This window comes from Nelumbo lutea, chromosome 7 (genome assembly GCF_056320005.1).
Source record: "Nelumbo lutea isolate HS-2025 chromosome 7, American lotus-T2T, whole genome shotgun sequence".
Lineage (NCBI taxonomy): Eukaryota > Viridiplantae > Streptophyta > Magnoliopsida > Proteales > Nelumbonaceae > Nelumbo > Nelumbo lutea.
Window position 1 is genome coordinate 52,371,050 of NC_142690.1, and position 25,125 is coordinate 52,396,174.

The 25,125-nt window shown below is 38.4% G+C and overlaps 1 protein-coding gene across 2 annotated transcripts in view; it reads right to left on the reverse strand.

Moving 5' to 3' along the window:
• LOC148846389 (DExH-box ATP-dependent RNA helicase DExH6-like) overlaps positions 1-25,125 on the reverse strand; it is a 59,055-nt gene that overhangs the window by 28,213 nt on the left and 5,717 nt on the right. For both annotated transcript variants that reach the window (XM_088956114.1, XM_088956113.1), the window contains exons 2-5: positions 7,227-7,317; positions 6,202-6,511; positions 5,981-6,055; positions 5,435-5,479 (exon numbers count right to left, since the gene is read on the reverse strand). In XM_088956114.1, the coding sequence (XP_088812240.1) occupies positions 5,435-5,479; positions 5,981-6,055; positions 6,202-6,511; positions 7,227-7,317 (521 nt within the window). The remainder of the gene's footprint in view (positions 1-5,434; positions 5,480-5,980; positions 6,056-6,201; positions 6,512-7,226; positions 7,318-25,125) is intronic.

Here is a 25,125-nt window from a genome sequence, read left to right on the forward strand (position 1 = left end):
TGAGAGGCCTTCTATATATTGGACCTGAAATTTTCTGCAAAAGCATTACCTATCTTCTTTTCTATCAATGGCACCAAAAGAGATTTCATTAATTAAAAGAAATCAGGATTACAACGAGAAGTTGAAAGAACCTGTTCCAACTTTAATAAAATAAGAAAAGGTGAAGAAAATGATAGAAGAAAGAAAGAGAAGAAGATAGGAAGAGAAAGAGAAGGGAAAGAGAAAAAAAAGGAAAAGAGAAGAGGGAAGACTAGAAGGAGAAATCTGTTCACTTCTCCTTATTGTCGCCCCAGGTTGTATTAGCATTCTACTAAGGCTGAAATGACTACAATATCCTTAGGAAAGTTACAACAGATATAAGAGAGAAAGAATAACATGAAAAAGAGAATACTGCTCCTATCAACTACTTCTAACAATTCTAACACTCCCCCTCAAGCTAGAGCATATATATCATAAAGTTCCTGCTTGTTACAAATATAGTCCATCCTTGAGCGACCCACACTTTTAGTAAAAATATTAGCTACTTGGTCTTTAGATTTAACATAGGGAGAAACAACCTCTCCACTTGTCACTTTCTCTCTCACAAAATGGCAAACAACTTCAATGTGTTTAGTCCTTTCATGAAACACTGGATTAGAGACAATATGTGTTGTCACTTGGTTGTCACAAAACAATTTAATGGGTTGACAAATTGTTATAGTCATCTCCTAAAGAAGATGCTTCAACCAGACTAGTTCATAGGTAGCGTGGGCCATTGCCCGGTATTCAGCTTCAAGGCTACTCCCAACAACTACATTCTGCTTCTTGCTCTTCCAAGTAACGAGATTTTCACACAAAAAAGTACAATAACCTGTAATAGACTTGTCCATCAGAGACTCTACCCAATCTACATCTAAGTACCCTACCAGAGACATATCTCCCCCTTTCTTATACAAAAGACCTTGACTATGAACACCCTTTAGATACTCCAACACCCTCATAACACCATCCCAATGAGCAATTGTTGGATTCTACATGAATTGACTGAGGACTCCAACACTGAAGGAGATGTCAAGCCTATGATGGTAAGATATATCAACTTGCCTACAAGTCTTCGATACCTTGTAAGGTCTTCTAATGGCTCCCCTAACTATCAGTCATCTTCACATTGGGATCCATGAGAGTTTCAACTAGCTTGAATCCTAACAACCCAGTTTCATCCAACATATCTAAGACATGCTTTCTTTGGGACAGAGAGATTCCACACTTCGATCGAGCTACCTCAATTCCAATAAAATACTTCAAGGTTCTTAGATCTTTAGTTTGAAAGTGTTGTTGTAGGAAATGTTTCAACTCACCAATTCCATGTGTATCATTGCTAGTGAGAACAATATCATCAATATACATTGCTAGAATGATCTTCCCAGATAGCGAGTCTCTACTAAACACAAAGTGATCAACACTGCATTGTTTCAAGCCAAAATCTTGCACCACACTACTAAAACGACCGAACCATGCCCGCGGTGATCGCTTCAACCCATAGATAACCTTCTTCAATTGACACACTTTTCCTGATTCCCCCTGAGCAACATACCTAGGAGGTTGCTCCATATATACCTCCTCTTGAAGATCACCATGGAGAAACGCATTTTTTACATCAAGTTGTAACAAGGGCCAACCAAAGTGGGCATTTAAAGAAATGAGCACTCGTACAGAACCTATTTTAGCCATAGCAAAGAAAGTTTCTAAATAGACCACACCATAGGTCCAAGTATACCCCTTTGCAACAAGTTGAGCTTTGAACCACTCAAATATTGCCATCTTGACAGTGTTTAACTGTATATACCCATCAACAACCAACAACCTGCTTCCCAGGTGGTAAGAAAATGAGGTCCCAAGTATTATTGGACTGAAGAGCATGAAATTCTTCATCCATCGCCTTCTTCCAATTAGGAGATGAGAGGGCTTCCTGTAGAGAACACGATAGAGAAATAAAAAGGAAAATGAAACGTTGATGTTGGGGAGACATACCAATAAAGGGAGTGATCTGTGCAAGTACGCTTACCTTTACCATGTCTAGAGTTACACTCTATAAACAGATGGTCAAATAGGCTCCTCCATAGTAGGCAAGGAAATAAAGACATCACCAGAAAGGAAAGAGTACAAAAGGAGAAGGTTCATGTTTAGAGAAATAGGGTAAACTCTCAAAGAAGATAGCATCCGAAGCAACAAAAGCTTTCCGTAAAACAGGATCATAGCATTTGTAACCTTTTTGAGTACAAGAGTAGCCAAGAAAAACACATCTAATAGCTCCATAGTCAAATTTATCATGGCCTGGACCCAATTTGTGAACAAAACACACAACCAAACACATGAGGTAGAGTGAAAGGTGAGGTGGAAGAAAACAATATAGAGAAAGATGACTCACCATCTAAGACTAAATAAGGCATACGATTTATGAGAAAACAAGAGGTGAGAACTACATCACTCCAATAGATTTTAGGAACTAACATTTGAATCAATAAGGCCCAATTAGTTTCAATCACATGGCAATTTTCCCTCAGCCACACTATTTTGCTAATGAATGTGTGAACATGAGGACTAATGAATTATACCATGAGAGTCAAAATAAGATTGAAAATTATTATGAAAGTATTCATTGGCATTACCAGAACGAAACATTTTAATGCATACACCAAACTAATTCCTAATCTCAGCATGAAAAGATAGGAAAATAGAAAACAATTTTGAAAGATCCTTCATTAAGTAAATCCATGTCGATCTTGAATAGTCATCAATAAAACTACAAAATATTTGAATCCATTATAAGATGACACACGACTAGGACCCCAAACATCTGAATGGACAACTAAAGCAAAAGGACTCAAGACTTTCTTATCATCCCTAAGAACAAAAGACACTCTATGATGTTTACTCAACTGGCATGACGTACAATCTAGCTAGTTACAAACTCCAAGGTTGGTACTTGCTTTTTCAAAACACGCAGAGAATGATGACCAAGACAACAATGCCACTAATATGATGTAAGAGAGGAATGAAGAGCCTTCTAAGGACCATGGCCATCTAAGTAGTATGGCCCTCCAACTTCACGACCGCCACCAATCGTCTTCCCCGTCTTGAAATCCTGAAAGACACAATATAAAGCATAAAATGTTATTGAACAATGACGGGTTTGAGTAAGCTTACTTACAAACAAAAGACTAAAGGGAAATTTAGGAGCATAAAAAACCGAGCGTAAACTAAGGTCAGAACCAAGAAACACATTACTAGTACTAGTAATAGCGGAAGAAGAACCCTCAGCTAAGGTAACAAATTGAGAGGTAGAAGGTGGTGACAAAGATACAAACATATTAAAGGAGCCAATCATGTGGTCTGAAGCTCCAGAATCAATTACCCAAGGTGAAGATGAAGAACTAGAAGCGAGACAAGCAATACCTGACTTCACAGGAATAGCAGTGGTAGAACTAGAAGAAGCAAGCTGGCGAAGCCCTTCATACTCCTCACGTGAGATAGAGGTTGTGTCTTTATCCTTACGAACATTGGAAGTAGGAGCATATTCAGTCACACTAGACTCCCAAAATCACCTTCCATCATTGCTTGGTTAGCCCAAGAAGATGGGAGGGCCATGAAGATCATAACAAAAGTTGACTATGTGACCTCGTCCACAATGTGAGCACTCACGGGCTTAACCACGACCACTACCACTACTTATTCAGTGATAGTTTTCTACCTATGTAGCTCTTTGAGTGTCTAATCTCTGTGCACATCTCCTCGTGCACCTTCTTGTCTTGAATAAAGTTAACTTTTTCTCAAAAAAAATGTTGACTTTTGTTGTTTGCACCTCTTTTTGAGTTTGACTCTATTTCATCAAACTATTTTTTACTCTATCTCCTTTTTTATTTTTACTGAAATTTCTCTTTTATTTATCATCAAAAAAAGTAGGGTGTCCCTAACCTGCCTCTCTATATAAATTTTCAGCTCATGTTCTCTTAGTAAAAACACAACACATGTTTTTCATTGCTCTAATCTCATAACTTATAGAGCTGCTTCAAATTGCACACCTTCAGCTGCTAAAAGTTGCACCTACAAGAAGTTTTCTAACCTAACAACTTCAAAACTTCATGTTTTCTCCACCTTAACCCACCAGTCTCCTTAAACCTACTAAAAACATTCCAAATCAATCATCAACTATTCAATACCTTTTTTTTTTCTTTTTGCTAATTTATTTCATAGTTGCAATAGCCCATCACAACTCTATGTTAGAATTTCTTCCTTGCATCTTACAATTTTTCTTGGTAATAGATAAAAAAGAAAATTTTATTAATGGAAAAAAAGAGAAAGTGCTGCAATAGAATAGGTGATGAACAATCAACACAATTTTTCAGTCACTTAAACAATGAATAAAACACAAGAAAGGAAAAAAAACACTTGTTTAGTATTCCAGAAAACTAAATCCATCTCCAATATCTTATTTTGGCACTCCTTCAAATTCTAGCAATATAAGAATCCAATCCAAAATTCTTCTTCCATAAATCATTGCAACTTGAACTCTTTCTTGGCTTTGTCTTCAAATATCCTTCTTTTTCTCTCCTTCCAAATTTCCCAACAGATGGCTAAAGGGACGCAGCTCCATGAATCTTGGGTTTAGAATTTCCACGTAATGTAGGCCAGCAAGAAAATATCTCTCCCAAGGTTCTAGGATCGAAGTGTTTCAATCTAAATATACTAAAAATTAACTCCCAAATGATTTTTGAATAAGGGCAACCAAAACAGAGGTGAAGTACATCCTACTCAGCAGCTTTGCATAAATAGCACCTCCCATCCAACAGGGTTCCTCTGTGCTGAATATGATCCACTGTAAAGATACTATCTAATGCCACCAGTCAAGGAAAAGCTTCAACCCTCGGTGGAACAGAGTTTCCTCATCAGCAAACCTTAATTCAAGATTCTCAAACACATCCTCATTCCATCTCTTCACTTCTTCCCTCAAACACTTCTTTAATTCCTAAAAAGAATAATTTGCCTTTTATCAAAACCAAAGGATGTTTACCACCTTACCAAACCAAAATGCACGGCAGCTTGCAATACTTAAAAACAAAAGGAAGGAGCACTTTCCCAACCCTCAAACATCAAATAAAGGGGGCTCTTGACCTGACATGAGACAATGAACATTTCTCTAACACTAGAATATGTTGAATTATTAACTTCTCAAGGGGATTCTAAGATATGTTATCATCACATTGTAATTCCTCTACTTAATAAGGTAAGCAAGTATCATAAAATCTTTCAAGCAGAAGATATGCAAATATTTTATAAAGGATATTTTTCTTCTCTTTATTATATAAAGGAACCTATGAAAGAGAACTTCTGAAGCCATAATTTTCATACAGGTTATAAGTGTACCAGAAAGAAGAAAAAGCAAAGAATTGGTAACCTGTGTGGTTTTCCCACATCCAGTCTCACCAGAAATGAGCACAATCTGCTTTGAAACATAAGACCAACAAATTCTTAGAAAATGTTAGAGACCGCAAATATTAAGCTGTGGTTATAAAAATCAACAACGTAGGCTAAAACAGGCATAACCTTTAACTGGCACAAATATCCTACAGAGTAAGTCTGGGTTAAGAAATTATTTGCAAACGGCAGCTCAAAATAAAATTGCATCCATGATGAGTGGAGTAATCTCTGTTCTTGATGTTCAGAGATATGGATACAATCCAGATATCCAAACTTCATGCCCATCCCTGATGAAGCCAATTTCAAAAATTCATAAGGTCAAAACTGTCTAGCACATGGCACTCCAGACTGATGCCCATGCATGCCACATGTTTAGTGACAAAACCAAGAAGGAAGACCCCCTCATCTTCAGAAATATAATGCCTTCAAAATTTTTATCCCTAAAGGTAAAAGATAACAGGACCTCCAGTCCAATCAGAGGAAGAGAACTAAAAAAATTGCACATGTAAAAATATAAAAGAACCTGCTGAGAATCCACTGAAGATGTAATAGCATCCCTGAACGATGCAATTGGAAGCTTGGACCTGTCTTCAGTAATCTGCATGAAAGAAGCAATAATAAGCCTTCATTGCAAACCAAGATATAAACAGAAGACAATTATCTTTCATGAGCATTTACTCCAATAACTGTCAAACATTAATAGACATTTGACATTTCCAAATATATTTGGTTGGTGGACTGAACCTGTCTCAAGTTTGCATCCTTATTTATTCTAGAAGCAAGTGCCTCCAACTTCTTTGTAATTTCAACCTTGCCCATTGATGGTTTGCAAAAATTATCATCACTCTTCCCCTGTATAATTCCAGTCCTTGCAGTACGGTTCTCAAGTTCTTTATTCTCTCCATCATCGGGAGGATACCGTGTAAATAAGTCCTGTAAAACTATTTTTGACTCTTCTGAAAATGTCAAACAAGTAAGAATTTCCTCCCCATTCATGCCATTCCCCTTCTTCTTCTTGCTTTTGTAAACAGTAACACATCGCTGTTTGCCACGCCTGTAAAATTTGACTTTCATAGTAAACTAAATTTCAAAAACGTCAAAATCATTAAGAGGTTCAAAAAAGGCAAAACAACTATATAGAAACATGCACAGCTCATCCAGAAGATACAGCTGCGAACTGCTAAGTATGGCTGTAATCAGGTTTAATTCAGAATAGAACCAACCACATGCAAATCCAATCTGATTAGTAAAACTTAAAACCAAATACAATCTGAAATCCAGTCTGATCTAGTGGTTTCTGATCAGATTCAGATTTAATCCGAATCCACTATTATTTCAAAAAGAAAGGAAAAAACTAGAAAATTGTAAAAAGTAGGTCATTTTTACATAAATATGAAATACTGTATTTATTAATTAAAATTATATGCACATATAAATAAGCCATGTATGTAAATCACTTACCAGATAAAGAAATTATCTTGTATATGTAAGTATTATGCATAATCTTTGAAATTTAATCAGACTCAGATCTTAATCAGACCGGTTAGGGTCAAACACACATGCAATCCAATTATTAAATGGATGCAAGCTCCAAATTAGAAGTTCAATCCGATTATATAAACAGATCATCCAAATCTGAAATAATTGGATTATATGTCAGATCAGGTGGACCTTCCCACATCAAAGCATTCTATCCAATGCAATAAATTTGATAATAGACTTATTGCAACATCTGTAACCACATTATAGATTGGATCATCTTGACTCACCCAGAACTTTTTGACACCATACCCATCTTCCTGCATAATTCATGCACCACCGCCCGTTCAGGATTTGTCAGGCCAGCTTCAAATGTGTACACTGTATGTGACAAGCATGAAATAGAAATGGTGTTCTTTAGAAGTTCCCAAAGGTTGATGTGCAGAAATAGAAATATGGAGAATAATAAAAAATGATAATTATCATTGAAAGTTAAAAACCACCAAACCATTATACCAGAAACCTACCTTCTTTTCAAACTAAACCCTAAAAATAACAAGTAAACCAAATAATGGAACTCAAGTAATACAAAGAAAATACATGGATTATATTGAATAGAACACTGAATTTTATTCAATTAAAAATTATACAAAGAAATTACATAAAATACACTGATTAGGCTGGCACCAGATACCTAAAACCTGAAGAATATATACAATTAAAGAGAGCATAGACATAACTATCCCTCCCCAAACATTCTTTTCAACTTAGCCCACAGCAAATGATCTCTATTAACCGCTCGTTTGGCTAATGCATCAGCAATCCCATTAACCAATTCTGGCACCAATTGAATCTTAACTTGAATATCTTTAATCATGCACTTTGAACTTCTTAATCTCATTTCTATACATCCAAGGAACCCTCTCCCTATTGAGTGAGCAGACAGCTAATTACTACCTTAGAAACACCTTCTATAAGCAATTTATTCATGTTCATTTCAGTTGACTTCTGCACACCTTGCATCACAACCATAAGCACAGCCTTTGTAGAATCTCCCTCTCCCACTGTACCTGAGAATAAAATCACCACAGGACCCTCTTCATTTCTAAAGGCCTTCCCTGTTCCTGGTGGTCCTAGGTTCCCAAAGCTGCTATTATCAGAATTCAACTTTATAAAGCCATTCTCTGGTGGTGCCCCTCGCCCATGTATCAGACTTTTGTTAGGTTAGGTTCCAGGCTTCCAGCCACTTCTCCAAAAAACAAACAAAATTCCTTTAACATACAACATACCTAATTAAACTGAGAAACTAAGGGAGAATACCATGGGCAGCCTTCTAGGGTGCTATTAATGTAGCACGATGTGATACCCTATCATCCCAACCATTTTCCAAGCAGCCATGAATGCTTGCCACACTTCATGCCACAAATTTTCTCTCTATAAGAGCCATCTTCACAACCATTTCCATAATTGAGCTACATTCTTTTTAATAACATTTCCTATACCCAGTCCAGCACCCTCCTTGCACCTAAACACCATCTCCGACTTGATTAAATGGTATTTTTTACTTTTCCCAAATCATAGAAAATCCCTCATTACATTCTCTAGCTTCTTAGCTTCCCTAGAAGGAATCCTAAAAACTGAGAGGAAATTAATCGATAAACTGCCAAGTGTAGCTCTTATGAATGGGATCCTGCTTCCTAAAAAAATACAACTTTTTCCACATAACCAATCACATTTTAAACTTCAAAAATTGGGAAACAAAATCTAGCCTCCTTGGGGTTAGCACCTAGAGAAAGGCCTAGGTAAGTCATAGGCCAGGAAGTGGCGAAACACTCAAGACATAACACTAATATGTCCCTATCCTCCACATTGGCTCTAGCGATTTAACTCTTTTCAAGGTTGATTTTCCTTTTTTGTAATAAATAAAAAGAGAACTACTCAAAAGAATGATAGAAGTACAAGCAAAGGTGACAAGTTATCAACCACAAGAAAAAAGAAGAAAAGCTCAACACCCTCCAAACATTTTTTTTTTTGATAAATAAAATCACATTTCATTAAGATCAAGAAGAAAATACAGACCCTTGGGGAGGCGTGATGCTGCCTCTCCAACACATGAAATCCAAATAACAAAACTATAAAATTAGAACAAGGAATACAAGAGTGTTACTACAACATTACAGTTTAGCCCAAAATAATGTTTCCCTATTTGTCCCTTGTTTTGTCAAAATATCAATGAGGGCATTCGCTGATCTTTTAAGGCTATGTTTGGTTTGAAGGAAAATGTAGGGAAAGGAAGGGAAAGGTAGGGAAACCTTTACAAACATTGTATTGGTTTCCCTGTCTTTCCCTTCTTTTCCCTACCTTTTCCTTCAAACCAAACATAGCCTAAAGAACAACTTTGAGCTACTTCCCAAACTTCTACAAAAAGATCCAAACACCTTTCCAAGAAGATACAAAATGTGTAGATATATTTTTTTCCAATTCCAAAAATGCTTTTCGAGCAAATTCCTCTACACCCAAAAAACGCAACCGGCAATCACGTAGGCCTAAAATCTTGCTCACTTGAACCTCCATTATTATTTGGGAAGATATTTGGGTGAGTACTCAACCCCTAAAAGACCGCTTTCCTTCTCTCTATTCCATCTCCCTCTTTAAAAAGAAACCAATTTCATGGTTTCTTCCCCCCCCCCCAGTTCGCCCTTTGGATTTAAACTGGAATTTTGGGTTTCGAAGAGGGTTAAGGGATAAAAAACTTCTTTGTGTTTCAGAGTTCTTGTTGCTTCTAGACTCAGTGTGCCTGGACCCCCCTAACCTAGACAAAAGGGTTTGGTCTCTAACCTCGGTTGGCTCCTTCACTTGTGCTTCTTTCTTTAAAGCCCTCTGCTCCAATCCCTCCTCTCAGGTGTTCCCTGTTAAAGAGGTCTGGTCAAGGCCAATTCCTCCTAAAATAGCAGTGTTCTGTTGGGTAGACTACTTGGGTAAGATCAATACAGTGGAAAACTTGCAAAACAAGAAACCTTACTTGTGTTTGTCCCCAAATTGGTGCTTCTTATGTAAAGTGAAGGGTGAGGACTGTAACCGTTTATTGATATCGTGCTCTTTTACTGCCAATATTTGGAACTAGGTTGTTGCACTATTTGGGTGCAGGTGGAACTTGCCCTCCGAAGTAAAGCTGTTGTTCGTTCCGGCTGCCTTTGGGAGATTGACAAAAAGAGGGAAGATATAATGTGGAAATGTATCTGAGCCGCTACCTTGTGGACTTTATGGGAGGAAAGAAATGCTAGAATATTTCAAGAAAAGGAAAGAAGTCTTGCTGAAATTAATGAATGCATAATTGACAAGGACAGTCTCGTGGCTAAAATCTTCACACTTGTTGGCAGATTACTCCTTTGATGACTTAAGGAGAAACTGGGCAGCAGTGGCTTCTACAGTCCCCACAAAGAACAAATCACAAGCTGAATGGGAATCCCCACAGGATGGAGTGGTAAAACTGAAATTTGATGGTAGCTTCCAAGGTAACCCAGGGCCAACTGGAATAGGAGGGATTCTGAGAGACAAAGATAGCAACATGTTGTCTTTATTTTCAAGACCAGTGGGTGTTGGTGATTCTGTAAGGGCAGAGATACTAGCAGTGGTACAAGGTATACAGATGGCCAGTCAACTTGGAGTGAATAATTTGATAGTAGAATGGGACTCCAAGGTAGTAGTGGGCTGGTTGACAAGTCCAGAAACAGCTTGTTGGGGCTACAGGGATCTGTTAAAGAAAGTTAAATGGCTGACAAGGAATATGTCAATCAGGTTTCAGTGGGTCAGCAGATCAGCAAATGCAATGGCTGATTCTTTGGCCAAGCAAGGGGTGTCAAGGGGAGATCTGTTTTGGGCCACTGTAACTGTGTTTCAGGCTTGTGTTTGTTTAGTGTTTATGACTGTCCTAGGGGGAGGTAACACCCCGTGCCTCTTCCTAGGCTGAATGTACTACTATTTTTTGAATTAATAAAACTATTCTCATTTATCAAAAAAAAAAACAATTTTTTCAAGACCGAACTCCCCTTCCATCTCCCTCACTTGACCAAAATCACCTCCTCGTCTTCTCTTGGTCTTTATCATCCCTTTCATCGACTTTAATCTCTCCTTCCACCTCTTTCCAGCCCAACCCAATTTCTTCTCCTTGAGAATATGGAGTCATTTTCAACTTCCTTTTCTTAATCTTCCTCACTCTTTAAGAGCACAACTTTTCTTCTCATCACCTCTCTGAATTTTATTGTTGGTCTTCGCTCCTTCTTGTAGACCCCCTTAAATCTATTACATGGACGATGTAATACTTTAGTAACATGAATCAAGTGTCCAACATTTGTTCCTTTCTTATTTTCATGTTCTCTAGTAAGTTGTTACCCCTCCAGCCACTTGTGACCTTTTCTTGCCTCAAGTCAACCCCTAATTAGACCACAAACACCTCTCCCTCACTTGACCAATAATCACCTCCTTGTCTTCTCTTGGTCTTTATCATCCCTTTCATCGACTTTAATCTCTCCTTCCACCTCTTCCCAGCCCAACCCAATTTCTTCTCCTTGAGAATATGGAGTCATTTTCTACTTCCTTTTCTTAATCTTCCTCACTCTTTTAGAGCACAACTTTTCTTCTCATCACCTCTCTGAATTTTATTTTTGGTCTTTGCTCCTTCTTGTATACCCCCTTAAATCTATTACATGGACCTGCCCCCAAAAGACAATCCTCCAGACGATTTAAAACTTTAGTAACATGAATTAAGTGTCCAACATTTGTTCCTTTCTTATCTTTATGTTCTCTAGTAAGTTGTGACCCCTCCAGCCACTTGTGACCTTTTCTTGCCTCAAGTCAACCCCTAATTAGACCACAAACACCTCTGTAATCTTTCCTTAAGTATTCAACTCTGACTCTCCTACCAACAACTTAGGATCACAAAGACTCCCCCGCTCCTCCTTTACCTCATATTGACATGTACCAGCCTACCAGACTCTGAATCTGGAACAACATCAAACTCTAAACAACAAACATCCGTTTCTGCTTCGAACTGCCTCCAGTTCAGATCTTGAACACATTCTTCTTGATTATGCACCATGACTAACCTGGAAATAAGAGAGGTTGTTTCATTTGGATCAACCACACCTGATAGGAACTGTCGCCCCACCCAACAACAGCTCTGTCCCTTTCATCCTCTTTAACAGACCTTGCCTTCTTCCTTTGTCCAACATCCTGAGATTTTCTTTAAAATGAAAATCCACTTCATTTCGAGAAAACACTGCCTTGTTTAAAGTACAAGCTGTCTCTGACATCTCCTGGCCAGCCTCAATCTCTGTTGAAACATCTCCCCATTTTGCTGAAACCTTTTCTTCCTTCTACACAAATCTAGTAATAACTCACTCACAACAATCATCATTAAGCTTTCCTTTTCTAGAGTTTGGAAACATCTTTTGTTTCTTTGTTTCTTAAAAACTAATTCTTTCTAAGACTTTACGGCACCTTTTTCGCTCAAACAACCTTGAAGCACCACTCCTTTTCCTTCCCCTTCAAGAACAAGACAATGATGGACCCAAACTACAGTCCATCATCAACTCCATAAACCTAGTCACATGCTCTTTAGATGAGTCACATGCCCCTTTGAGTCTTGGTATAAAGCCCAAGCCTGGCAATCCTTTCAAACTTTTTTATTAACTCTTTTAAACTCCCAACCTTCCTAGAATCTCCCCCTTCACAAAAGTACAATGTCATCTACAAATTCAAGGTAAATAACCAACATTATTTCAACAATTCAACCTACTCTCCAACCCCTTATCTCCTCCCTATTAGCATAAGAAATTAATTTGCTCAACACATCTGCTAATAAAGTGAAAAGGAGTGGTGAAAGGGGATAGTCTTAAACATTTACAAGCTAGAAATGATAGAAAAGCATGCATCCACCCACTCATTTACACCATCTCTCCCCAAATCCACAATTTCTCATCACCTTAATTAAGGTCCACTGGTCCAGTCCACCAAATCATAAGTTTTCTCTAAGTCCAAATTACAAGCAAAAACACTCCACCTAGATCTCCTCATCTTTTCTATACATTCATTAGCTATCAATATTTGATCCATTATTTGTCTCTCTTGTGTAAAGGCCCTTGATGTTGACTGGTGATGGATGGAAGCACTATTTTGGTCCTCAAAGACAAGACCTTAGTAAGAATTTTCAAAATGTTGGTCACCAAACTAATGGGTCTAAAGTCTTTTGGTTGACTAGCATTAAGCTTCTTTGGGACTAGAGCTAGAAAGTGTCATTGACTCCAACGCTTATTATATGTTTCTTTTTCTTCGAACTCCTTAAAGACTTCATACAAATCCTCTTTCAGCACTTCCCAACGCTCTTGATAAAAAGCCGTAGTAAAGCCATCCAAACCCAAAGCCTTAGATCTATCCACAAACGAAAACACAAGTTTTATCTCTTCTACTTCAAAATTCCTCTCCATCCATCTTATTGTGTCATCACTTGACCTTGGCAAATCAATCCCTTTCATCCTCACTCTATCATTCAGTGGCCTTTTGTAAATGGATTTTGTTAGAGTGAGCCGAATAAGGGTAGTTTAGTCAACTTGTCTTTGTTAAGTTGTATGCTTATGTGGCAGTTTTATTAGAGACACTCAGCCCCACACTTAAGTAAGGGCAATTTAGTCTTTGTATAAGTAATTAGAGACTAATTACTATTAAGGGGTCAATTGATAGGGTTAACCCATCAGATTCGACAGTCCTTCTTCTTCTTCTTCTTCTTCTTCTTCTTCTTCTTCCTCTTGCTGGTTCGGGTTACTGTAGCAGCAGTCGAAACATGGTATCAGAGCAAGGTTCCTGACCTACTTCAGTTCGTGAACATCTCAGTAGTGTTTGTGACCTCTCTTTCTTCGTTTCTGGGCTGTCAATGGAGAAAACTGGTTTGTCCTAGGTCTGAAACATCTCAGCTCGTCTCTCTCTGCTGCACATAACCTTCTTCAATAAGAAAATGACTTCAGCAATGAATGGTTGGTTGAAACTCTCAAAAGAAGGTCAGTAATTTCTTCTCCTTGTGTTGTTGGTATTTCTGGGTAGAAAATCTTCAAGAACCTGCGAGTACTGATCAGAACCTAGAAAACTAGGTTTATTGTTACCCTAGTTCTTGGAAATCCCAAGATCAAGCTGTGTTTACAGTAGCCAAATGGTGTAAGGGCTGTTGTAAGTGGCTGAATGGTGTAAGGGCTGCTATAAGTGGCCGAATTGTGCAAAGTGTAATGCAGTGACCTAACTGAGTTCTTTGTGGTCGTGTAGTGCCCTCTTAAAGGTGTTAAACAGGTATGTACCGGGTGTAACAGATATGACTATGTGGTGGTGCTTGTGACGCACAATCTTTGTTGAGTGATTGTAAGAGGGCTTGCATGTGATTAGTAAGTGTTGAATTGATGTTTATGTGGTTCGTGGTGTTGTGAAATCAGTAGTGGTGTGGACAAGAACAAGGCTTGTGTACCTATTATTGTGCTTAGGGACTGCTATAGGTGCTGGAACATCAAACTCCTAATAAAAGCACTCAGTTGGTAGTTGGGAATTCAGGTTAGAGCAGCGGTGAAAGAGTATCATGGCAGCAATGGGAGATGGGTATAATGATCAGAAACCTAGTGTGGTAGTTCCCTCTGACTATCTAGGTGTACAGATGACCTCAATTAAACTGAATGGTGAGAACTATGTTCCATGGGCCATATCAATGGAGGTTTTCCTCAAGGCAAAGAGGAAAGTGAAGCATGTAAAAGAAGATAAACCACCGGCTGACTCTAGGGTTTGATGATTGGGAACAAGATAATGCTCAAATCATGACCTGGTTATGGAATAGTATGGAACCAAAAATTAGTGCCAACTTCATGTTCCTAGATACGGCTAAGGATATATGGGAACATGCTAAGAAGTTGTATTCTAGACAAGATAATACTACATGGGTATATCAACTTTATCAGGAATACTTTGATTTGCAACATGGAAACAAAATCCTAAAAGAGTACTATGCCTGCATGAAGAATCTCATAAATGAACTCAATGTCTATCATCCCCTCACTCCATATATTAAAGTTCAGCAACAACAGAGGGAACAACTAGATGTTACAAGATTCTTAGTGGGGTTGAAATCGGAGTATGAACCAGTTAGAGCCCAAATATTAGGGAGCTCTATTCTTCCTACACTTGAGGAAGTATTTGCACGGCTTCGTAGGATTTCTTTGGGACAGACAGAGAATCCCACACAGTCTAATAAATCAGCACTTGTGATAGCCAGAGGAGGTGGACGTGGTACAAGAGGGGGAGGACATGCCTTCCGAGGAGGCCGTGGTAGTTCCATGTTTGGTCGGGGTGGTGATCGTGACTCAGGGGGAGGTCGTGGCAAAGGAAAGTGTAACTCTGCAAGGAAATGTACCCATTGAGGCAGGGAAGGACACTCGGGGAATTTCTGTTATGATCTACATGGCCCTCTCTCTAAATGGGCTAATCATGTTGTAGCTGATGAGGTTGATATCAGTGATAGTAAACCGGCAGACCTAACTCCCTCCACATCTACATCTGCTTCTGGGATGGAGATGGTAAGTGTACCGTGTGATGAGTATGAACGGTTCCTTCAAACCACTTCACAGCATACCACTGCTACTCTGGCCCACTCAGGTATTGTTTGCATGTCATCTAAAACCTCTCCTTGGATTATTGACTTTGGAGCCTTTGATCACATGATCGGGACTCCAGGTGTGTTCTCCTCTTTCTGAAACTTCCACATCACAAACTGTTACACTTGCCAATGGTTCTTCATCTCCCATCTGTGGTGCTGGTAATGTTGACATGGCTTCTCTTTCTTTATCATCTGTTCTATATGTACCTAAATTTCCCTTCAATCTTATGTCTGTTAGTAAATTAACCAAGACTCTTAACTGTTTTGTTACCTTCTTTCCTTCCTCTTGTGTTTTTTAGGATCTCAAGACGGGGAAGAAGATTGGTGGGGGGCATGAAGCTAGTGGGTTGTATTATCTTGACGGTGGTGGATCCTCAATTGCTCTTCAGACTTCACTTACTCCTCTACAGTGGCATTGTCGACTAGGACACCCTTCTCTCAAGGCACTCAAGATATTAGTTCCGTCTTTGAGTCATTTGTCAGTTTTACAATGTGAGTCATGTCAATTTGGAAGTCGTATGTTGAGTCCTAGAGTTGAAAGTCGTATGTTGAGTCCTTTTTTTTTGTTCATTCAGATGTTTAGAGCCCAATCAAGATAGAGTCTTATAATGGGTACAAGTATTTTGTCTCTTTTATTGATAATTGTTCAAGGATGACATGGATTTACTTAATGAAAGAAAGAAGTGAATTTTCTCCATTTTTCAAAAATTATATGCTGAAATGCGTACACAATTTGGTGTTCCAATCAAAGTTCTTCGTTCAGATAATGGTCGTGAATACTTTCTTACTTCGTTTCAACAGTGTTTAGAATAGCATGGCATTATTCATCAAACCTCATGTGCATCCACTCCTCAACAAAATGGGGTGGCTGAACGAAATAATCGTGAGCTCCTCGAAATTGATCAATCTATTCTTCATCATATGAGTGTTCCTAAACGGTTTCGGAGTGATGTTGTACTCACTGCATGATTCCTCATCAATTGAATGCCCTCCTTCATTCTTAATGGTCGGTCCCCCTTCTCTATCTTATTCCCCACTTTATCTCCATTTCCATTAACTCCTCGTGTCTTTGGTTGTGTATGCTTTGTTCACAATCCGAGTCCTGGAATAGACAAGCTAGATGCACACTCCATTAAATGTTTTTTTCTTGGCTACTTTCGAACTCAAAAAGGGTACAAGTGTTATAATCCCATTACTCGGAAATGCTATGTCTGTCCTGATGTCACATTTTTTGAGTTTGTCCCCTTCTTCTTAGGACCTGATGCACCTTTGTCTCCACCCTTACTTCCTCTTCCTCTTCCTGTCAGTGATCCAGTTCCAAATGTTCCTGTTAGAGTAGACTCATCACCTCATCCAATGCAGATCACTACTGAACAACCACCGATTTGGCAAGTGTATACACGTCGAACGACACTGGCCCCTCCTCCAGCTTCTACCTTATCTGTGGATCCTGCCATGGCTCCTGTTCCTGAACCCTCAGAACTTGACCTACCCATTGCCTTACGGAAAGGTAAACGCAGTTCTACTCTCCATCCCATTTCTAATTTTGTTTCATTACCTCACATTCCCGCCTCACATCGTCAGTTTGTTTCACTTTTGTCATCTATTTCCATACCTAACAATGTCCAAGAATCTCTTAGTTCACTTGGGTGGCAGCAGGCAATGGAGGAGGAACTCTCTACTCTTCAACATACTCAAACGTGGGAGCTCACTACTCTCCCACCCGGTAAGCATGTTGTGGGCTGTAAATGGGTGTATATTGTTAAACACTTGCCAGATGGTAGTGTGGAGCGTCTGAAGGCCAGACTCGTTGCTAAAGGTTACTCACAGTTGTATGGAGTGGACTACATGGAGACATTCTCTCCGATAGCTAAGATTGGCTCTGTTCGTGTGTTAATTTTCCTAGCAGTTATGTATGATTGGCCTCTATTTCAGCTTGACATCAAAAATGCCTTCCTTCATGGTGACCTTGTGGATGAGGTATATATGGTGCAACCACCTGGGTTTGTTGCTCAAGGGGAGGATGGTAAGGTGTGCAGGCTAAAGAAGGCAATTTATGGATTGAAACAATCGCCGCGTGCTTGGTTCGGGAAGTTTAGTGAAGTGGTGAAGAGTTTTAGAATGAAGCAATGCCAGGTTGATCACTTAGTGTTCAACTATGACTCAGAAGCTGGAAAGATTTTATTAGTGGTCTATGTGGATGATATTGTCATTACTGGCAGTGACAAATTGGGGATTGACAAACTAAAGGTATTTCTGCAAAATCATTTTCAAACAAAAGACCTTGGAACATTGAAGTATTTCTTGGGCATAGAAGTTGTCAGATCAAAACAATGTGTAAATCTGTGCCAAAGAAAATATGTTCTTGATCTACTGGAAGAAACAAGATTGTTAGGTGCAAAACCAGCTGAAACCCCTATGGAACCAAATGTTAAGTTAAGCAGTGATACAAGGGAAGTATTTGAAGATCTTGAAAGGTATAGACGACTAGTGGGGAAGCTGAACTATCTGACTATCACGAGACCAGACATTTCCTTTGCAGTCAGTGTGGTGGGCCAAATCATGCAGAACCCTCGTATACCTCATTGGGATGCAGTTCTTAGAATTGTAAGATATCTGAAGGGAGCTCCGGGTCGTGGGCTAATGTATAAACCAGGAGGAAAACTTGAAGTAGTTGGGTACACAAATGCAGACTGGGAAGGCTCAGTGTATGACAGAAGATCTACTACAGGCTATTGCACATTTCTTGGAGGAAATCTTATGACGTGGAAGAGTAAAAAGCAGACGGTTGTGGCTAGAAGCAGTGTTGAAGCCGAGTATAGGGCCATGGCACACACTACTTGTGAATTAGTGTGGTTGAGGAATCTCCTACGAGAAATCGGGTTCCACATGGATAAACCTATGAAATTTTACTGTGACAATCAAGTTGCACTCCATATCTCATCCAACCCTGTTTTTCATGAGAGAACGAAGCACATAGAGGTTGATTGCCACTTTGTGAGGGAGAAGGTTCTTGCTGGAGAGATAAGAATAGAACATGTGGGCTCGGGTGATCAGTGGGCAGATTTGTTTACAAAAGCTCTAAGCTCAGGGAAAATGAACTATCTATGTAACAAGTTGGGATTATGACATATATTCTCCAGCTTGAGGGGGAGTGTTAGAGTGAGCCGAATAAGGGTAGTTTAGTCAACTTGTCTTTGTTAAGTTATATGCTTATGTGGCAATTTTATTAGAGACACTCTGCCCCACACTTAAGTAAGGGCAGTTTAGTCTTTGTAAAAGTAATTAGAGACTAATTACTATTAAGGGGTCGACTGATAGGGTTAACCCATCAGATTCGACAATCCCTTCATTTTCCTTCTTCTTCTTCTTCTTCTTCTTCTTCTTCTTCTTCTTCTTCCTCTTGCTGGTTAGGGTTACTGTAGCAGCAGTCGAAACAGATTTAATGTGATCCACCAAAATTCTAGCTATCTCATCCTAACTGGAAACCACCTCCCCATCTATCTCCAACTTTGTTTTTTTGCTTTCTTCCATTAGCTAAAGGCCCAAAGCATGGAAAAATTTTGTGTTCCATCCCCTTAATCCACTTATGCCTTGATTTCTACCTCCGACAAATTCATCTCTATATACGAGTTAGGACTTCTTCCAACTCCTTTTTTCAGTTTGCACCTTAATTCTCTTTCTTCCTCAATAAGGTTCCCTTGAGTCTTCTTTTCATCCAATTCCTCAATTTGGAACATAAGCATAAGCTTTTGTTCTTCTACTCTCCCAAAATGCTCCCTATTCCATTCCTTTATTTTTTACTTAAATCTTTGAAGTTTCTTGTGGAATCTTACATCCTTCCATACCTAACCCCCCCTAATTCTTAATTCCACCATTCCACCACTTTACAAACTTCAGGTGTTTTATAAATTTGCACATGTTATATATCTTAAAATTTTTATAAATTATTAATTAATATTTTAGCTTGCATTAAATATTAATATATTTATTATTACAAAAATAAGATATTGTTCACAAAATATTTAAAAATATAATATAAATTGAATCTATCAAATCCAATAATCTTCATCTATATAAAATATAACTTTTAAAATGTAGAAAATTTATAAATAAAATATTAATCATGGAATAAATACTTTAGTAATTAAAATTTATGAGCTTTCATATGATATGCATCTTCAAAATTTTACTAGATTTGATATATTTTAAGTTAAGATTATATATCTTTATAAATTATTAATTGATATTTTAATTTACATTTTATAATAACATACTTATTGTTTCTAAAAATAAAGATATTGTTTACCAAACATTTGAGAATTGATTTTTAGTTGACTTTTTTGCTAATGTTTTTTTTATTAGCAAAGAATAATTTTATTTGAAATTAGAGTTAAAAAGTGTTACAACTTTGTGTATGGGGTTAGAGCTCCCACACTATTACATATTTCTGTCCCTCTTTACATTGTAGCCCAAAACAGTTGGTGCCAAAGAGCCCTTTGCACTCCTTCTAACCCATTTAAATTCAGCCTCTACATCCCTTGCGATCTTTTCCACCTCCCTTATCACTTGTTTGAAAGTCCACAAAGTAGCTCTATTGTTTTTAGCCCAAGAGATGATCACCTTGGAGTCCCCTTCAACCTCAACATGCATCATTCCTAGTTGCTTAGCTATCTTCAATCCTTGTAGCAATGCAATTAACTCAGCTTTTAGAGCGTTGCCCATGCCGATAGGTCCAAAGAACAATGCTATTATTCTCCTTTCAGAATTTCTGATTACTTCCCTGATACTTGACAGTCACGGATTTCCAAAGGAGCTTCTATCAAAATTCAGTTTAATCCTGTTACTTTCTAGAGGTTCCACTCCATCCGTACCCTCTCTTTCACTCTTGAAGATTGCGCTACTTCTATCCAAGATCTTATAATCTCTGTAATTGAGAACTCTTGAAAGATATGTAAGGATCTTATCCAATGAGCTACTTTAACTATAATTGTGTCAATTACCTCCTCCCTAGTTCTACTCTTATCTAAAAAAAATCTGTTATTCCTTTCTTCCCATATTACCCAACAAATAACTGCCTTTGTAGTTTTCCACATAACCTTCCCTCTTTTCATTGATTGCCTCAAAAAGTCTCGATTGAAAAGTCCTACCACGTTATGAGGGGAAACCCACCTACAACCAAAGAGAAAACAAAAAGAATCCCAAATGTGATGCACAAAAGAACAAGATAAAAATAGATATGTCAAGGTCTCACCACTTTCCTTACAAAGGGAGCACATGTGAGGAGAAAGGCAAGCAGAAGGCCTTCTTCTCTACAGCGTATCACAAGTATTAACCTTACTAAGGAAAATTTCCCAATAGAAGGCTTTAATTTTGGGGGGAATAGGCTTGCTCCAAATTTCTTTAACAGGAAAGTCCCCAACCGGGTTGCTAGGTGTGGCAAGAACACTAAAGGAGGAATAAGAGAAAAAACCATACGAGGAACCTTTCCAAATTCTAGAATCTTCCAAGGATGGGTCTAAATGAACTTGTCCTAGCAGATCCAACAATTGAACTAAAGAGGCACGTTCATTTTCACTGAGGCCCCTCCTGAGTCCCAAATTCCAATTGACCCCATTTGGGCCAGGATTACCCAAAATGCTTATTATTTCCCCTTTGAAGTTTGACAAAGTGTAAAGGTTAGGAAAGAGATCTTTGAGTGGACTATCTCCTACCCAAAGGTCTTCCCAGAAACGAACTTTATTACCCTAGCCCACATCAAACCAAATGGAACTAAGGAACGTTGGATAAATTTCAAAAATTGCTTTCCAAGGAGAAGATAAGGAAACATGAGGAGCAGTTTTTGCATCCCAACCATTTCCCACCAAACCATGAATACTCATAATGACTTTGTGCCACGACCTATCTCTCTCAAACGAGAATCTCCACAACCATTTTCCTAGCAGAGCTACGTTCCTAAGTGAAATATTTCCTACTCCTAGACCCCCTTTATCCTTGGGCATTCTAACTTGGTCCCAATTTATCAGGTAAGACTTCCTCTCCTCCCTTGGGTCCCAAAGGAAATCTCTCATCATGTATTTTTCTAGCCTCCTTGTTACTCTATAGGGTATTCTAAAGGTTGAGAGGAAGTAAATAGGGATGCTTGCCAACATGGCTCTAATCAATGTTATCCTTCCCCCAAGAGAGATATAATTCCCCCTCCATAGAGCTAGCTTCTTGGCAAATCTTTTAATGACTGACTTCCAAAAACCTTCTGACCTAGGGTTACCACCAAAAGGTAAACCCAAGCTTTTTATTGGTTCATTGAATACTTAATTGAATTGAGCTCGAGTCAAAAAATATAGTTCAAGTCAAACTCGACCTCGAACTCGAACCTAGTAGTATTTTAGCCGAGCCAAGCCAAGACATGCCAAAGTTCAGCTCGACTAGGCTCAATTACAAACCTAATCCCCACTCCTTAAGCAAAGTATTCATATGAGAGAGGCATCAATTTTTCTGCTTCTTTTGGAGCCCATCACCAATATTTAATAATATGATTAGCAATCCCCCAACAAAATACCTTCACCTTAGGAGGACAAGGCCATACTAGAAACCTTTGACAGGGATCCAACCATAGATCTCTCTTTTAGTTGATGTACTCTCACTATTTGAATGATTGAATCTTAGGGCCTGTTCGTTTGCTCTAAAGTCTAACATCTGAAAGTATAATAATTGCATTAAGAGGTAAATTAGTATTGGTGAATTTTCTTTCCTCTGAACTCTGAATGTAGAGAATGTTGTTCTTAATTCTGAATTCTGAATTCTAAAAACTATCAAATATCCATTTTGACCCCATATATGAGAGTTTTTGTTTGTCTTTTTGGAGGTATCATTGGAAAACAAAAAGTTGTATGATTGCACTTTAAGAGATAAGAGATAAGAGGAAACAAACAACCAATTTTCTCTTAAAGTTAAACGATTCCTCTTAAGAGATAAGAGTAAAGAGGAAACGAATAGGCCCTTAGATGTTATAATTTTGACTTGGATGTTTATACACTACATATTCCACCAATAAGTAATTTTTTCAGCTCAAATGTCACTTAAGGAGGGGTAGTTTAGTTAATCAATGTCATAATCATCCATGCCTTTTCCAACTATATGGAATCGGTTACATGAATCATGCTTTCTTGTCATAAATATTAAACTGCTGCAAGTGGGGGTGGACTTTTCCCAAGGTATTCCAATGGGATTTATTAGGATTCAGCCTGCCCTTGAATCCTATCGAGCTGATAACAGTCAAGAAGAAGGAAGAGAAAGAGAGAGAGAGAAAGAAGAAGAGAAGAAAGAGATAGAAAGAACTAGTTTGAATGAGAGAAAAAGATCACTCTCCCATTCAGCCATAATTGATTTATATTACTTATATTGTGGAAAAGACACATGTGCCCCTACTTAAGGGACACTAAATCTAACATAATCTTACACATCAGCACATAAACATAAGTATAAAGACAGAACGAGCCCCTACATATTCGACACTAACACTCCCCCTCAAGCTGGAGAATATATATCATACAATCCCAACTTGTTACATATGTAGTTCACTCTTCCCCGACTCAACCCGTTAGTAAAGAAGTCTGCCCACTAGTTCCCTGTGTTAACATATGCAGTATCTATCACTCCACTAAGCACCTTCTCTCTCACAAAGTGACAATCAACCTCTATGTGCTTGGTTCTCTCATGAAACACTAGATTAGAAGAAATATGAACTGCAACCTGATTGTCACAATAAAGCTTCATTGGAGTGTCAACAACGTATCCCATCTCTTGTAGAAGGTTCTTCAGCCACACTAATTCACAAGTAGTATGTGCCATAGCTCTATATTCTACCTCTGCACTACTTCTTTTCACAATTGTCTGCTTCTTACTTTTCCATGTCACCAGCTTACCCACAACTATCTGTTTTTATCCTCAAGGGACATAATTCTCACCATTCAGTTTTATAGAGGTCATTTGCACATTCAAATAATCAGAAAGCACCATCACACTTGATTTGTATTCACTGTTGTCTCCCATGACTGCACAAGAAAACAATGGGAAGTTGTACCACTAAATTGTTCCTCTACTACCCTAAAACATCATCACACTTCACACAAAGGACTGAACACCACTAGGTTCCTAGTACCAGGTTTCAGCAACAACACTCAACTATTCACCACTATTTCAGCAACAATATTCACAACTATTCACCACTTTTAGCAACAGCACTACTGTTACCGTCTACTGTCAGCACTAGAAACCCTCACAACACCTCACGAATAGGATATTCAATTCTACAACATATAAGAAAAACTTGCTACATACCACAACTTAGTTTGAAGATCATGTACCTATCGAGTAGAGGGTACCAAGTCTGCACTGTCACCATCACAAAACCAGCCCTCTTTGAATTGCCGAGTAGAGGGTTTTCTACCAACTACACAAAACCATAACGACTGCACTCATTAGAGGCATGGAAACCCCCAGAAGAAGAAAATGACCAGTCCTTTTCTTTCTTTCTGGAAAACTCTCTAGGTATCAATGAGAATTCTGCAAAACCCTAGAAAGGAATGCGTGAAATAGAGAGAAAAGGAGACGATTGATCTGAACTGATTATCGTGGCTCTGATACCATGATAAAACTCATACTAGATGTTCATATAAGTTCATATCAGAAGAAAGAGGAGAAGAAGAGAGAGAAGAAGGAGAAGAAGGAAAAGAAGGAGAAGAAGAAGAAAAAGGAGAAAAGGTCACAGCCAAACTAGAGAGAAAATTTCAAAACCCTCTAGTTGGCCCTTCTTTTATTTATACTCTTCTAAGATATACAAGAATTACCATTATGCCCTCACTTAAGTGAGAGCCACATCAGCTGAACAATACATATATAACTAAACATAAAAGGACTATACTACCCTTGTACAGCCGGCTCTAACACTCCCCCTCAAGCTAGTGAGTATATGTCATATAGTTCCAACTTGTTACATATGTAGTCTACTCCACTGATTCAACCCTTTAGTAAACAGATCCGCCCATTGATTTCCTGTGTTCACATATGTTGTACTTATCACTCCACTAAACACCTTCTCACGTACAAAGTGGCAATCCACTTCTATATTCTTCGTCCTTTCATGAAACACTGGATTAGAGGAGATATGAACTACAGCTTGATTATCACAGTACAGCTTCATAAGAATGTCAATCGAGTATCTCATCTCCACTAATAGATGCTTCAACCACACTAGTTTGCATGTTGTGTGTGCCATAGCCCTATATTTAGCCTCTGCACTGCTGCTTGCTACAACTGTCTGCTTCTTACTCTTCCATGTCACTAAGTTCCCACCAAAAGAAGTGCAATACCTATAGTGGACCTTCTATTAAATATGGACCTGGCCTAATCAGCATCCGTGTATCCCTCTATCTCAAGACTTCATCCACTCTTATACAACAAACCACGACCTGGAGCACCCTTCAAATACTTTGCAATCCTTAGGA